This window comes from Triturus cristatus, chromosome 12, assembly GCF_964204655.1.
Source record: "Triturus cristatus chromosome 12, aTriCri1.1, whole genome shotgun sequence".
In the NCBI taxonomy this organism is placed as follows: Eukaryota; Metazoa; Chordata; class Amphibia; order Caudata; family Salamandridae; genus Triturus; species Triturus cristatus.
The window spans coordinates 22030479-22047839 of NC_140595.1; the positions used below are offsets into that span (position 1 = coordinate 22030479).

The 17361-nt window shown below is 46.5% G+C and overlaps 1 protein-coding gene across 5 annotated transcripts in view; it reads right to left on the minus strand.

Annotated features, from left to right (window-relative positions):
* Positions 1–17361, minus strand: part of USHBP1 (USH1 protein network component harmonin binding protein 1) — a 291429-nt gene that overhangs the window by 37125 nt on the left and 236943 nt on the right. For all 5 annotated transcript variants that reach the window (XR_014972163.1, XM_085638300.1, XM_085638302.1 and 2 more), the window contains 5 exons: positions 4778–4918; positions 3765–3862; positions 2536–2680; positions 1685–1961; positions 1021–1185 (listed from right to left, as the gene is read on the minus strand). Coding sequence is in view for 4 of the 5 variants with exons in the window: in XM_085638300.1 (XP_085494426.1) it covers positions 1021–1185; positions 1685–1961; positions 2536–2680; positions 3765–3862; positions 4778–4918 (826 nt within the window). In the remaining variant the exon portion in view is untranslated. The remainder of the gene's footprint in view (positions 1–1020; positions 1186–1684; positions 1962–2535; positions 2681–3764; positions 3863–4777; positions 4919–17361) is intronic.

Sequence of the window (17361 nt, forward strand, 5' to 3'; positions counted from 1 at the left end):
GAAAGTAAGTGAACAAATACTATAACCAATTAGAAATGTCACTAATAGCATTCACTCAACAAGGTGAAAACCCGGATTGCTCCAATCCTAATTATGCAAGGAGTAAAGTGGTGCTAAAGAATACAATCTTCAAGGAATCCGGTCCTAGACAGGTTCAACATTCGAGTAATTTATCATACTATTTTAATTTGTTTGGCACAGATATGCTATCCCCTTAAATTATTTTCTTGATTATTTTTCAGAGTTACAAGCTGAGCGAGGTGAGAGGGAAATGGCTGGGGGTGGAGGCTGTGGCTGTATCTTCGATCCACCTCCCTTGTCATTAGCTAGTATCATTTCAAACTTGTACAACAGTGCATTGAGATAACATGAAATTATTACACAGGTACAGATACGTTTAGTTCTGAGGCTTGTGTAATGGTTTTCTATCAGTCATTAATTGTCTCTTTGTTTAATAACTAACTGTCACTGAGTAGGGGCTGAATTACGTTCCCTGGTTATTTGCAGTTTTATACTAGAGGAAGTGCACAATGTAACATCACTAGCAATTTCAATCTTATTATTCTTCTTTTTTCTTTAACATATACTTTGTGCGGGGTTCAGGTTACCAACTATATTTAGTCATTGCAGTTGTAAATTATCTTTATGTCGACATCCAACAGTGATAAGTTAGGCAAATCAGTTTTAAACCTTTCTGCCTTATGCATCTAACCAACAATGAGATAAAGGTTAATGGTGCTGACATCTCTATGGCTGACCACTAAAATTAACTAATAGGAACAGCATATTGATCCTAGTTTGGGATGGTTAATCGAACACATGCCCAGCTTGCTACTAGAGAGTGCTATCAAGTGTGAAAGTCCCCTCCACAACCTTTACTCCTCATCAGAGAAAGGCCCTAAAATTTCTTCAAAGTTACTCAGGCAGAGCAATATCCCCTCACTCGTCTTGTGCTGAAAGGACGGCTACGCTCAGCTCTCTCCCCGAGCAGCTACCACCTGCACTTCTTCTCAAGCTCACCGGTGACAGACACCTTTCACTTCCATCCTCTAGCTGCCACTTCAGGTGATCCATGAGGAGTACGTATGCATTCTCCTGGTGCACTTGGGCCAGGGCTTGCAGCTCCAAGACCCTGTTTTCCTTCTTTCGCAGGTGCAGCTCCGCCTTCAGATCTGCCAGTTGCTCCTGTTGGAAGAAGACACCAATTCCTAAGTGATGGTGGAAAACAAGCTCGTTTGCACACTCATTTTGTCATCTGATGGGCTCACAACTGTTTAGAAGAAGCAAGGAAATGCAGAAACGTATGCTATCTGAGAGCCGATGTGGCGGGTTGGAACTCACTTTAAAGTAACATAATTGTATTTGAAAGTTGTCCATGTTTTCTTGACAGCAGCAGTCAAAGAAACAGCAGTAGTGTTTGTAGCAGTAACTATTGTTACCAATGTCAATAGTTGACATGGGTATTGCCTGGGCCAGGTGAAAACATTGTTTTTACCTTCCACGATGATCCCTAGTATAACTTTAATAACAAAAGTCTTAGGATCTTTCAGAAAATGTACCCTTGTTATTCTACATTAACAGCTCTCCTCAATTAGGCTTTGAATTTACGTTACCAAACCAGCTTGAAACATATTTGTATGAGTAACATTCCCCCAGTTGAAGGGTGATAATAAGCAACACACACCCTGAGCGTTGATAGGTTCTGCAGGAGCTGAGGTCGTTCCAGAATGGGTGTCCTTGTATAGCCGGGTAAGATGTCTACTGAAGCCTCAATGGCATCATCAACCTTGGCCTTGATGACATCACTGATGCGCGCCACATCCACCGGCCGAGTGGGGCCTTTCAAAGCCAGTTCTACCAAGGTGACTTTAATTGGTGCCTGGTCCTGCCTGAGTTTCCAGAGGTAATCTTTCAGACACTTTTCTTCACAGCTCAACCCAAAACTGTTCCAACTGGAAGAACTAGAGGCAACAAATTGTTAGACCAATTAATTACGCAATTCACAGTACAATGTATGTTACTATCACACATACTGCCCACCACCCTATGTGTGCACCGACTCTCCCTCTGACCCTATCTCTACCATCCATTATTATCAATGAAACAAGACTACGGCTTTTGTTGTCACTGACAGTGATGTACACTGAGAATAGTCCACTGGGTCTAGTGAATGTAAAAACATGAAGTCCTACCTAAGCCCCCAAATGTACAAGTACCCCCGTACTATAAATTCTTCTCAAACCCTTTCTACAGTAACATCTATGCAAGTAATGGTATAATGTACCGTCACAACCTCCTCTCCTTCGGTTTCCGAGCCCCTTATAGGAAGACATTGGACCTTGTTAAGGTTAGTGGACAGGACACTCGATCAAAACGTGTCAGAGACCACATCTGCCATATTACAAATGCCAGAGGCTATAACGCGCTTGTAATATGGTGGATTTGAGATGAAGTATCCATTCCAACAAAATCTAAATGAGACCCATAGCCATTATTTAGGCCTTACCTCAAACAGAAATAGAACAGCACACTTACGTTTGCTGTAAGCCTCCTCCCGAATCTTTCCCGTCAGACATGGGAAAACCTTCCACCTCATGGAGCAGTGTCCTGGCCTCTGAAAGCAAGATTTTCTTTTTGCTCTCAAATTCTTCTAAGCACGACTGCCATTTTAATGTCTCATCTAGATTAGAAATACATACCGGCAATTTGTGAAGTCTACCACCGACATGCACAAAAGAGAACTAACAATAACATTAGCAGAACAGAAATCTTCCATCAATCACCTCATTTGCATATATTTCCCACTCGCCAGTACAACTCAATCATACACATAATCGATACATTTTGGAGCACCACCGAAGAATGTATTACCATTGAGAAATATTGACTACTTGGAACAACCTCTGAGAGAGACAAAAAACATGAATCAAAGGCCCAAAATATAGGTAGTGGATTCATAGTACAGAGGCCTATCCCCGAGTATCTTACAAAAGTGGAGGAGTTCCGGATTTGGACCAAATTAGTTGCATGTTAATTTATATTATGGCTTGTAACCTAAAGAGGTTCTTCGCACTGGAAACCAGCCTGACCAGAGATGCCGACATAGGGAACAAAAAAGACTAGAGAAACCGCTGGCCCTGACACGAAGAACTTTAGAATTCTAGCACCTTCCTATAGGCCTAAATAGGAAAGAGGCCAGGATCCCCAATAAAAACCCTAATGATGAAGGCTTTTGCTTCTTGGTTTCTGGGGAGTGTCCGTCATCTCACCACACGACTTAGCCCCTACAAAGTAAGTTCTGGACACCACTGCCAAGGAAGTGACAAGAGCACACAAAGAGCCAAACATTCAAGCATCCATGACGGAATTCTCAGTGTGTCAAAATGACTGTTACATTCCACTACATCTGCCCAAAAGTCTTGGCCAACAAATGCAACCAGGTCTTCTAGAAAAATCTCGCTAACTGGCTAATCACAAAATGCCTGGAGCAATAACTGCAAGCTTTCACACAAGCAAAGCATCATCAACATTATCTTCGACTGCCACCCAACCCACGCTGGAGGCGGGCACTCTGTTTTGCCTACTTAACAGCTGGCTCTTCTCAACCAATCAATGGGCCTTACCTGAATTCTCATCTGAATATGCATTTTACTCATATTGTAAAGAGGTGTGGATTTTGTCTGACTGTGGCTAGGATGTAGAGAAATGCTGAAATATATGAGACATAGACCCAAAGAGTACTAGACAATACTGCAACCATTCACCTGGTGACGCAGAGTAGTTCTTTTTTACTAGTTGTCGAAGCTCCAGCTTTACATTTGACAGCATCTGCAGCACCTCCTGCACCGCTATATGTCTTTCACTGCCAGAGGAAACAGGCGTTATTGTGGTTAGGTCACACACATCCAAGCATGTACCACATACTGTCAATTGCCGACTACTTCATAAATAAATTATTTCTGGTATTCTGCAAATTTGCTGCTCATTGCAATTGTTAGTGTAGGACCATTCGGCTTTCATGTCTGCACATTTTAGTGGAGAATTGTATGCCTGCCATGTCTTCACATGTTTGTGTAGTATTGCACACCTACCATACATTTACATGTCCATGTAGAATTGCATGCCCAACCATACCTGGATGTGTCAGTGTAGCATTGCATGCCTTCAATCTATCTGAACATTTTAATGTACCACTGCACGCCTACCATACATGCATGTTAGTGTAGCAGTGCTCTCCCATAGTAACTGCAGATATTCATGTAGCGATGAAGTGGTGTTTTCTCTCTGTTACAAAATATGGTTATACTTTGTAAAAATATATTTTGCAGCACCTCATTATATGTACAGCCTTAGGTTGTGAAATTGTTTCTGTTAGTTCACTGAATGGTTTGTTGACCGTAAATGGCTGAACAAGCGTAAACATCTGTCTTTGGACTCCAGACTCTCAAATGATAAAGGGGAGTTATAGAAACAACTCATGTCAGGTTATCTGAACTCAGGTATTCCTCTTTTAGCACACTCAATGGTCTGCCCTAACACACAGATGCTCAGTGGCCTCTGGCGAAATCTGCAACCTAACCAGTCTGTTCCTCCCAAAGGCTGTCAGAGCAGCTTCTGATCCAGTCCTAAGGGACTCCCAAAAGCAATGACTTCTGGAACTCTTCACAGGATAGCCAGTCTCTGCTAACACACCAGAAACCATACCACACTGCTCTAGCTCCAGATCACAAGCATTTGAGAACACCCTCCACCTCAGTGACTTCAGCATGGGTCTCACCTGGCCTGCACCGCCATGTGCAGTGCTGTGCTGTCCGACTCGTGCTTTCCCAGCATCATGCTCAGACTCTCGGAATCACTCTTGCACTCCTCCAGGGTCACCACAAGGAGGTCGTTCAGACATTTCAGCTTATCGATGCACCTGAAATCATGAAGTACTTTAGGGGGCTTTGCTGTTAGGAGCCAGAGACTCAAAGCTGGAATGTAATGAGACTCCCAAAACAGGGAGAGATAACATCATTACAGGAAACTGTGTCAGTGTATCTTAAGTCTGATGTACAAATGTATCTGATAGAAACTTCTTGCCGCAGATTCCTTACCTTTTAATTTTCCCAGACGTCAGACTGGATCCGGAAGATCTTTCATGAGCAGTACTCCTGTGCCCTGGCAGGTAGCATTGGCCGGCTACACGTGGTGTTGTCAGCGTCCACACCAGAAGTGACGCCTGTGAGAAGTTGGCCTGGCATACGCTGGTCACTAGTTATAGTGGTCACCTTGCACCAGTCCAATTCGACTCATATGGTAGATAGGTTTAAGACAACCTTTTAAAGAAAGCTATCCTAGTGGTAGCTGTGGAGAGCAGCCTTCAGGCTAAGTCTCAGAGGAATATAAAGCAGCTTGTTTTACCTTATAATCTCTTGAATTACCAAATGAAAGGACACCACACAGGTATATATATCAAATATATATGTATTTATTACTAGACAAACTCTACTAATCTCTTTATGAGATTAGAAGTCAGGAACACATTCAAATATCAACGTTTCACAATAAGTTAAGCACAAATATATCTGGGGCCCTAGGGGCGTACTAGACCATATACTAAAAAAGAGGTTTAGGAAAGTCGACTTGCAAGGGGACCAGGCCTAGGGCCTGTAGAATCGCTGGGGCTTCACTAATGCAGCAAAAGCAGGTAGGTAAAAGACCCACGGGTGATGCGTACAGCGTGAGAACACAGCCGCGGGTTCCCTATTGATTTCAATGGAGCAAGTCGCGGTTGGATTTTTAAAGTTTTAGGGTACTTTGAGGAAGTCTACAAGCAAGCCACTTACAAGGTAAGTAATTCGAGGGCCAGCACACACTAGGGCACCGGAGTGCAGGAGTTACCTCACCCAGGGAAGCCGGGTGCATAGGTGTCTTTTGGTGTCGGGTCGCGTCGCTGTTTTCTATGGAAGCCAAAGAAGATTTGCTGCTTGCGAAGACTGAAGAAGTGTCCGGTGGAATCCAAGGCTGGATTCAGGATGAAGATGACCTGAAAGCAGAAGGGACAGTGTTCACAGTCACTTGCCAGTGACCCGGAATCAGGAAGATGGATGCCCACGGAAGTCGGGTGATTTCAGGTGATCAAGGGTGTTTTGACTCTTCGCTCACGAGGACCAGGAGGCATCGACGATGACCAGCAGCTGGATTCGGAGTGTCCCACGACGTCTGCAGCTTACTGAGGTGTCGGCAACCGGATTGGAGCCAACAAGCCTTGGCAACAGCAAGTCTCGTGGAAAGTGAATAAAGTCAGCGGTGCAGACCAGCAAGGTCTGAGGGACTCACTCAGCGAGGGTAAGTGAGGGCAGGCCTGGAGCAACCAGGGGAGCCCTTTGGTTCGGTCACTCTGGACGGGGTAGGCCTCTGATTTTCGCTGCAAAACCTGCTGGAGGCTTGGGCCACAAATGGTCCAATGCACAAGTTCGTAGAACATCGTGAAGGGGTTGCACTCGACAATAGTGCACGGTACCCGGGTATTGCTGTTCCTCGTCACTCGTGGGGTCCACTCGCCTCAGCTCTGCTGGGGACTCACAATGGCCGTCGAGAAGTCAGGAGATCCGCTTCTGGGGCTGCAGGGACTTGGGGCTCCAGCGGGAGCAGGAAAGTTTGCGACCGTTGATTCAAAGTTTTGGTGCCTGCCAAGCAGGGGAGTCACTCCTTGACTCCAAGGGAGATTCTTCCGTCTTCCAAAGGTAGTGGAACGTCGAAGGGATATCTAGTTTGCAATGGCAAGGGTTCCCTATCTTATACTAAAAGCAAGGGAGGGACTAGCTTTATGACCACTCCTCTGGGAGGGTCAGGGTAGGGGGTGGTTACACCCACTTCCCTTTGTCCAGTTTCACGCCAGAGCAGAGACAGGTAGCCCCTGAACCGGTTTGAGTTGGCATATGCACAGAGGAGCCTACTGCTCCCCCAGTGCAGGACTTCAAAGCACTCTAGGAGTGCACCCACCCCGCCCCAATACACTAAATCCTGTCTGGAAGGTGGTGACACCTCCCTGTGACAGGATGCCTATTGTTGGGCCTCCTCCACTGCGAGTTACAGTCAGCAGCAGGAGGGCAGCCCAATGTCTGTGCAGGTGGCATCCATTTTTTTATGCCAGGGCTCTTTCAGATTTCTACCGTGTTACCACAGTAGGTACATGTCGTCCCCTCTAGAAGGGTGGGATCATACTCCCACACCAGTTACTGGTGTGGGGGTATGATTCCAAGTTGTTTGACACCAAACACGACATGTTTTGATGCAGTCATTCCAAAGTTAGCATTTACCGGTAGGTTATAATGCACTTGAGAGTATATGGTTTAACCGCATCCACAAACAGCCACAGAGAATAGACTCTGCCAGCTGCAGAGGGGCCCTGCTCATGCAGAGGCACCCCCTCACATTGTAAACCAAGCACCCTGCCCTCAGGATTGATAGGGCCTGCCTTAGGGGTGACTAATAGGTTTATATGTGTGTGTATGGTGAGATATAGGAACCTATACCTCAGTGAGGAGTGCTAACACTACCTCACCCAGGCTGCAGTAGCAGGCCTGTGGTGTCAGATTTAGTCTGCTTCCCAGGGGTGGCATAATACATGCTTCAGCCCCTGGTAGGCCTGTGAAGTACCTATGCCCTTGGTACCTAAGGTAACATATACTAGGGGCTCATAAGGTACCACAGAATCCAATCACTAGTGCATCTAGTATGCACTCCAAGTTGTTTAGAGAGAACAGAGAGACTGGGGCCCTGATTAGCCTTGACCCAGCCAGACTATAGCCAGAAACCAGTGTTAACATCGGAAAAAAAGTGGGGGCAACATAAGTGCAGATCCTACTCTCCTACAACGTCCATGTCACCTATATAAGCACCACCACGCCGCACTGACATCAGTTCTTTTCCTTCCATGCCAGCCAGCGTTGATCCAAGAGAAGAGCTACCTCTTAGTCAATTCTTGACAGGATTTGCGCGACGTTTTCTTGACCATTTTTTGTTTTTTTTAGCCTAGTCTGTCGAGGTGGAAGACAGGTTTTAAACCCTGTGATGCCTTTCACCGCAGCATGTCAGTGATGGACTTGCGCCTCATGTGTTTGTGGTGTCTGGAGCACGACCACGTGCTCCGACTACCGGGCTACAGTGCCAAGGAGTTTGAGGGAGCTGGTCTCTGAAGCTGGTAGAGGCCCGCCATGCGACTCCGTGAAAGTCATGGCCCTGCTCGAGAGAAAGGTCTCGGGCTATTTCTAGAGTCCGAAGTCATCTTTGTCACACTCAAATTCTTCAGGGCACTTAGGTAAGAGGTACAAAAAACACATGTCAAAGCGCGATTTGACTTCTCGTCGTCCGTCTGCATAAGCAACGAAAGCACATCGGCATTCGAGGCCTGGTTCTTCGGAACATGTGCCTGGGCCAACTCCAAGTCTCCCCAGTTTTCCAGGAGCCATAGCGACCCCACTCAAATTAAGAAATTCTGAGGCCATGCGTCTCATTTTTGAGCAGTGCGGCCTCTCCGGCGTGCTTTTGGGCTTCACGGGACCGGAGGGAGCTCCTTATAGTTCCGAGCCAGCAGCTCCAGCTCCAATGGGCCCCCATGTTAATGGTCATGGATCCATACCGGCGCCGGTCGTGTCACTATAACTTTCCCTGTCGCCGGCGCCGATGCCACCGGCGCCTGCCCCACTGTGATTCCCGATGACACCGAGCCGCGTCGACCGACGCCGATTCTGGCACCGACGGGACCCCTCCATGTCCTAAGTCGGTGCCTGAGTCCTATTCTGAAGGGCAAGGCCACGGGAAGGAATAGGAGGCGGTTGCTGGATTATTTATAGGCTTTCCTGTTTTCAGTTTCTATTTTTGGTCAATTCTGGTGGTGTTTTTAGTTATTTCAATACCTCAAAAAAACAGTGATTTTCAGTGGTTACTCATTTTCGCGCCATAAAAAACAACTGAAACAGTGTTTTACAGGTGTTTATGGAACACTTTGCTTTTATTATTGCTTTCTCTCTTCATTGATGCATGGTATATAGACAGTGTACGTACAGTGTATATGGGGTCCAAATACATTTTTACAATTGCAACTTATTGTAGTACACCATACAATATTTCTTCAGTGAGTCTTTGGTCATTCGTGCTCTCTTTCCTTCCCATATAAACTTTTATTTGTGAAAAGGCCCTCTCAACATTGGCACTTGAGACTGGCAATGCCAAAACAGCCAGTACACAATTTGCCAACTGTGGCCACTGACGTAGCTTTTCATGCCAATTCTGATGCACCTGAAGGTTGACATTCTCTGGGACAGGTTCTGCGAACTGGGTGCATACTTTAACTTTAGCTTTAAACAGGGATTCTGAAGGGATTAGCAATCAATACGGATTCAGAAGGGACTTGAAGCCCCGCCCCTGTTTCCCATTGGCTCGCGTCATCGTTTATGGTAAACAGTGGCGCGTGATTGGAAATTAGGCTTCTTGCTGACGGCCTTGTCCACCTTTAGGATGGCCCATTTGGACAGGCCAACGCCATCTTTGTTTGGCGTGACGTTGCATGTCAGAGGAGGAGCCCTAAAAGAAATTACTTTAAAATGCATGTTTCACTTCCTTGACATTGCCTGTCAGAGGAGGAGCCCTAAAAGAATTCACTTTGAAATGCATGTTTCACTTCCTCACTTCTAATTGGGGATGAAAAAGGAAAATACAGAATTTCGTGCAGGGTATACATAATGAACGACGCAACACATGCGGGTACAGATATAGCACGACCCCTGGCTGTCTTGGGCACCGGCACCTTCTGGACGGGTTGTTTTTGGTTTTACTGGTATAGCCAAAGTTAGCGTGAGGTGCGTGCATCCCTTTGTAAATACGTAACTTACTTAAAGGCAACTGTCCGGCCAGCTAAGCGGTCTCTAAACCCAGGCAAAGTGTTCACCCTGCATGCACGTTGTACGGAACACATACAGTGCACGTAGAGAATGTGGAGGCCATAGGGAAGTTGGAGGCCACAATTAATGTAAAGCACGTAAAAGGCAGAAAAGAAATTGGGAAAGGGTCAGGTCGTACAACACCTCTACCCATGACTAACACTGACAATGTACGGATGGGTGAAAACAGCTCGTATGTACCGTGCACCTGATTACCGCCTGCTCGCCAGCAAAGACTACTTGTAAGGCACACCTGCCTCCTGGATTCCTTTTCATTATTCAGGATGGGGCTGCTGCCAGCCTGGACCCCACAAACACAGCGTTCATTGCTCTGAGCTTTTGGGACAGTTCCAAGCTCCGTGATCACAGTCAACCAAACACACGGGAATGTCTGCCTTATCTCGCGCACAACAGCCTGTGAAACTCCCTCTCTCTCGTTGGCGATGGTTACCAATGCAACACTATTTTTAACACTTGTACCAACTCTCTCACTGACAGATTTGGCTCTGCTTAAGATCAACTTGTTTTACGCGGGCTGTTAATAGCACAACTTTCGCTGCGTTAAGACAGGTTAATAGTTTTCAATTTGGATCTTTTTCACTTTCCTTGCTTTTAATCTCTAGACACGTAATTAGAATAAGATATCTGCGTGTTGCTAGTAATTATGCATTTGTGTTGTTTGCCTTTGATATTAAAATCATAGCCCATTGACTTTTACACTATACAAATAGCTACAACAGATAAAGCCGTGCTACAGTAAATGGGCTACCAATCTGTGAAGTAAATAGCTACTTAAGTATCGGGTCTGGGAAAAAGCATGGCTGTTAAAGTTGTAATGAGGGTCTTCTTACTTGGAAAACGATTTTTAGAAACTATTGGCATCGGGAATCCACTGCATGCACTGGATGGCACTCCAAACCCCGAAAAGCACTGCATGGCAAACTGAAAACAAGCACTGGCACCGCCAATAGGTGTAGTTTTTTGTCTGCTTAATTTCGGAGTGCCGCGGGCCGCGCTTGTTTTAATGTGGGCGGAAGACAATGTTTGTAGCGTTGGTCTGCCATGTTCATCATTCATTCTTCATTCATTCATTCATTCATTCACTAACTCATAGCCACATGCTTATGCGTGGTCCACGTGATCGGGTGGGTGGAGTGAGAGTACTTTACTGCCAGTGCTTGGAAAAAAAGTGTAGATACTCATCAAATTAGGCTGCTGGTGTGGGGGCGGGGATAGAGTGTGTGGTTAGGAGGCAAAGTTAGAGGAAAACATTTAATAAGATTCAGACAAATTCAAAATGTTTCAATTCTGAAAATATGAGTTTGTGAATTAGACATTGTAATATCTGGATGGGGTGGTGGTGGTTTTTAGTGTTTGCCAATTAATCCCATTTTCTACTGTACACCATTTTATTGTGGGACACTTGCATCAGTTTTCTCCTCTTTGACATCCTTCATCTCTCACATTATCTCCACCTTAGTGACAATTATTTAACTCGCACTTTATCTCCATCTTCATGACAATCTTGCTTCATTTCCTCTTCACCCTGCCCTCTCCCATGCACAAACATGTACATGTTCACTCTCTCTTCACACCTGTATATGAACATTTTCTTTTCCTGCTGTTAATATTTCATCTGCTGCATACCTCCTTCACACACTTAAATACAGAATCATAATTAAACCTGGCACATATGGAGCAATTGCTCTGTACACGCTGCTGAAAGGCCAAGGATTGGATGTGCAAATTGTCTGAACACCTTTGTGACCCACTGACAGGCACAATGAGACTTTCACCCTTACTTTATCAAGTCCAAATGCTCTTGATCTCATCACACCAGGAGGATGCGCGCCATTCTATCATCTCACTACTCTGCTTATTATCGCCTGACCATTCTAGAAGTCTTTTTGTTCACTTCCCTGTGTCCCTTATTTTACCCTTTATCCCCGCTCCTCACCTGCAATCTGAGAAAAGGCTTTCCCTCCGTTAGAGTGGCAGCCACTCCAGTGAACATGAATATAGGGCTCGCTATTGCACTCATTTCAAGCCCCTTAAAGCCCTGCCACACCGGATTAGGAGGAATCTTTGTGTGCAATGGAAAGGTCAAGGCCGCATAAATTAGGGTTGCCACCTGTTGGTTTTTCACTGGCATTGCCAATGCCTAGCCAATACAAAAATTATGAAAATCACTTTAAGTAGGTATTTTACCCCCTTCCCATTACATACTTCAAACAGCAAATAAAGAAAGCGTTTTCAAACTTGTGCTCTAACTGTTTTGACTATCCTTCACTGGTAAAGACGGAAAAAAGACAGAAAAGCCATTTTAAAAATGAATACTGGCGAGTTTATATGGAGTCCTATTTTTAAACATCATGAGCAGGCCTTAGCAGAATCTTAAAATATTATAAAGGTCCAGTATTTATGTCTCCGTCCTCTTTGGCACTCAATTGAAGGAAGGCCCCATTGCATATCCGATGCAGGCTGCCTTGTGTTGGCCCTGCTAGCAGGGTCTTGATCTGGCTGCTGCGGTACTGAAGGGGACAAAGACGATCATCTCCTATGCCCCTCGCTGGGCTTAGCTAGATACGTGCATATATGTTTTTTGGCGGCATGGGTGCTCACAGCTGCAGAGGCAAAGGAGGAAGGGAACACCATTGGAAACCGCTTCCTTTGAAGGGATTCCTTTCCTTCCCACCACACTGCAAAATCTAGGAAGACGCACGTGAGCCACGTTTAATGCAGCGGCTCCTCATGGAAAATGGCCATGAAAGTGATCACTGCACTTTTCACAATTACACTCGCGGTGGTGAATGCATCTTTTGTAGGAAGGTGGATATCTGACTATGGTTACCCCCAACTTTTTGCCTAGTGTCTAGCTGGTTTTTCGACTTAGTTGGCCTGAGATCCTGCCATTCAGGGTCTCAGGCTGTCTGCTCTCTCTTTAAAATGGACTCCATGTACCCTAGGTACATAACCGATTGGTAAGGATCACCTTATTGGACCCTGTACAGTGTACCCTAGGTACCCAGGGCATAGGTGTACCCTAGGCCTACCAGGGGCTGCAGCATGTATTATGCCACCCCTGGCCTGGCCTTCCATTTTGACACAACTGGCTGATCACTCAGCTGGGGCAAGGTCGTGTAATCACCCCTTGCTTAGATATAGTATATCTATATCTACCTTCTATATAGACACATGTGTACCTATCAGCCACTCCTATGGCAGGCCTTAACAATCCTGGAGGCAGAGTGCTTGGTAACATGTGAGATGGTGCTCTAACATGAGCTGAGCCTGTCTGCAGCTTTCGGAACCATGTCCTTATAGCTGTTCTATGATATAGCCTACCATATACTCTTAAAGTGCCTTATAATCTTAAACGGTTATGGTAACTATGGTTGGGCTGTATCAAAACATGTCGTGTAAGGTGTCTAACACTTTGGAATAATACCCCCATACCATTTCTGGTGATGAGGATATTATTCCCCCCTTCTAGAGGGAGAGACATGTTAAAATCCTACTTTGCTGTTTAACTCTAACCAAAGCCTTAGCATCACAAAATGGATGCTGCTGCCACAGACACAAGTCTGACCTCCTGCTGCTGGGAGTGATCCCAGCCAGGGAGGCCTGGACAATAGGTTTCCTGCTTGGGGAGGTGCTAGCACCTCCCCAGACAGCCTTTAGTGTATTGGGGCAGGGTGGGCTGAAAGGAATGAGACATGCCTGGGGCACACAAGGTGTTCCTTGCATAGTCCAGTTCAAACCGGCGCTGGGGCACTCCAGCCCCAGCTCTGGCGCGAAACTGGACAAAGGGAAGTGGGTGTAACCACCCCCTCCCAGGTCCCACCCATAAGGCGTGACCTAGCAGGTATCCCAGCCCCCCAGATTAGTATAAGAGTGGGAGTTGGGCCTCAAGACTTTAGATTATCCTGAACCTGCAAAACTGAACAGAAACTCTGGACCTTCGACATTCGACGAAAGAAGAAGACTGAAGAATCTCCCTTGTAGCCAAGGAGTGGCTACCCTGTGCAAACAGGCACCATCAAGAGACTACCCTTTGCTTTGCGACCGTTCTACGAGGAACCGACTGCAGAGCCCGACCAGAGCCTTGACTTCCAGACTTCTCCGACCCTCATCCACATCTGCAGCAGAGCTGAGATCCGTGGAGGCGACGAGCGACGTGGGACCGGCTACCTGGGAAAAGTGGCTAGTAACTTACAGCGCAGCTTCTGAGGCACCCTCGAAGTTGTGCACCGGGGATTGAGAAGCCCCAACCCCAAGCACCATCTGCACCGAAGATCAGCCCCCCACACTCCACGAGTCCTGCGTGGGGCCCTTCAGCATTTTCCTGCTTGCCGCGTCTGTCCGGTTGCTTGCCCGCTGGCTAGTGGCCTCTGTGACGACGCACCCTGAAACCTTCTGCGCTGGTTTGGCTCCTCCAGACTGGCTCCCGCTTCTCTGCAAAGAAGAAGCACCCCAGACCTTCCTGGTCTGCACCAGAAGCAAGTCCTTTGTTCTTCGTGGGTTCCGCTTGCCAAGGCTTGGTGAGTCCTAGTCCAACTTCGACGCCGCCGACAGCAAGAGCCTTCGTGGGACAGCTCGCCTCCTGGTCCTGGTCGTCCTCGACGCTTCCTGGTCCTCCTGGCTGCAGCGACAAGCTTCACCTTCACCTGCAACTCTTCACGACATCGCCTGGTTCCTTCCTGGTTCCACGTGGTCACTGGCTAGTGACCTTGACTCTGTCCCTTCTGCTTGCAGGTTTCTTCTCTTCTTGATCCCAGCCTTGGGATCCACCGGACACTCTTCACTGACTGCCTGTCAGCATCTTTCTTCAGGCATCCATAGGAGTCGACGACGAAAACGACGCATCTTCACCCCTATGCACCCGCAGCCTGTGGGCTAGGTAACTTGGGTACTCCGGTGCTCATCAGGATAGTGACTATCCTAGGGTCTAGTTTTCAAGTCTCAACTTCCTAGCTACTCCGGAAGTGTCCTAAATCTACCGTTTTCTAAACTGTACTATTGCTATTGACTTTTACGCATTACGCGTGAGTGTTTCCACTCTGCACACGAATCCCGTGGGCCTCCCACTTCCTAACTAACGCTAGTGTAGTGTAGCTCCAGCGATTCCCTAGGCCTAGGCCTATTCTATTTCCGTGACAGTGGTTCTTATACCACTTACTTAGTATATGGTTTGCGTGGCCCCTAGGGCCTAACTGTATTACTTACCTGTGTGACTTAATGTATGCATAAATAAGACTGTGTTGTACTTACCTCTAATCTCATAAAGAGTGCTGAGGGTTTGCTTAGAATAAATACACTTTATTTTATATATATATCTGTTGTGGTGTCCTTTCATTTGGTATTCAAGGGATTATATATGGTATCACAGCTGGCTTCACATGCCATTCAGAGTTTAGCCTAAGACTGCTCTTGTCCATGCTACCACTAGGATAGCTGGTCTATAAGGTTGACTTTACAACCAATCACCATAAGGGTATTTGGACTGATATAAGGTGTACACTAGAACTAGTGACATCATACATCAGGCCAACTTCTCACATCTTTGACTCCCAGGCCCGGCCTCTGTGCGCTCGCTGACATCTCCCTCCCGCGCTCAGTCCCGGGGTGACTTCTTTCGACAATTGGACACCCCTAGACTGGAGCAGCTGCTCGCCGTGTTTTGGGGGCGATCCCTGGTGGGAGGGGAGGAGCAGAGAAGCGCGCAGAGAAGGCAGTGCTGGGAGCAGCGAGAGATGCCCAGAGCTGCCAATGTGCACTAAGGGTCCAAAGCTCCCCAAAGCCGCCCTTCACTGAGGATTGCACTGGTGGGCAGGACCATGGCGGACGGTATGGGGCAGGAGGAGGCCTCTCTCCTGGGACAGCAAGGAGAGTCCACATCACCCGCAGACAGGTACGCCCTATAATTAATAACTTTTTTACATCCCTTGTACAACGCTTCTCTGCCTCATGATGCTGAGTGCACGCATGCTCTTAGGCGACTATTGTTTCAGTGCATGAGGGACGAGGCACAGGCCAGGATCACATGTTGTCGAGGAGCCAGGATTAGAATTCAGCTACCCTAAACCTAAGACTGGCCATCTAACCACTACACAGCGCCTACAGCAATTAGCCTTCCAAGCGATTTCAAAGGTAGCCTCGATAAGTAAATGGTCTTTTTAGAGACTTGTGAAGTACTCGGGTGCGGCAGTAGTATGAAAGATAGCGGCAGACCACAACAGCTCTTCTCCCCCCCACGTGAGCCAGGCAGGGGGCCTGGTGTTGCTCTGGCCCTCGGGCCACTCACACCTCGGCTCCCCATGTGCAGAAGCAGTGTTTTCCCCTGACACCTCTGCGCCAGGCCACCACAGGCAGGCCAATGGTTTCTAATGCTTTGGCTCCGCCAAGTGGCGCAACAACTATGAAGAACAATTGTTACTTACCTGTAAACAGGTGGTTCTCCAGTATTGGTGTCTTTCATAGATTCACATGCTTGAATATTCCCCGTCGTCGGAGTGGGAGTCCCACGGTAAATAATATAGCAATATATACAGCCATAATATATATATATATATATATATATATATACATATGTAATCATATAAAACAGAGATATAAGTAAGTAATAACATCAAGAATGTCCCTATATGAAATTTCCATAGAGATACATGGAAAGAGAAAAAAGACATTCGTAGTCTATCTCTGTCATTATGTTAGTCCGAACTCCGGCCAATCAGGCGCCAGCTCCTCTCTAGAACCTTCTCCTCAGAGCTCCTCACCTCAGATTTTCGTAGCACCATAGTGACTCAGAGTGTATGAGGAGAAGAGAGCCTCTGAAGGGAGGAGGGAGGGTCGCATGTGAATCTATGAAAGACACCAATACTGGAGAACCACCTGTTTACAGGTAAGTAACAATTGTTCTTCTCCAGTATTGGGGTGTCTTTCATAGATTCACATGCTTGAATATAGAATAGCTAGCAGTAACAATATCATTGTTTCCATGATCACACAGCTTCGAAATTGTAATGACAATCAATCTTCTTATGCATATGACAGTACTGAATAACTGTAACAGTATAAATGCATCATTATGTCAATTATAAATGGAAACAATATGGAGGAGGGAAGGAAGAGGCTCATCTTATTTAAAAAGATTGCGAAGCACTGCCTGCCCAACTGCAGCATCCTCCTCGTTTAAAGTTGTCAAGCAATAGTGTCTTGTAAACGTGTGTCTGCTCGACCACGTAGCTGCTCTGCAGCTCTGATGCAAAGGCACTCCAGCAAATAAAGCAGTTGAGGAAGACATTGCTCTGGTGGAGTGAGCCCTCACTGGTGATTGCAATGGCTTGTTTGCCTTTTGATGGCAGAAGACGATGGCAGCTGAAACTTAACGAGCAATAGTTGGTTTCGTCACTGGACGACCTTTGTGAAAGCGTCC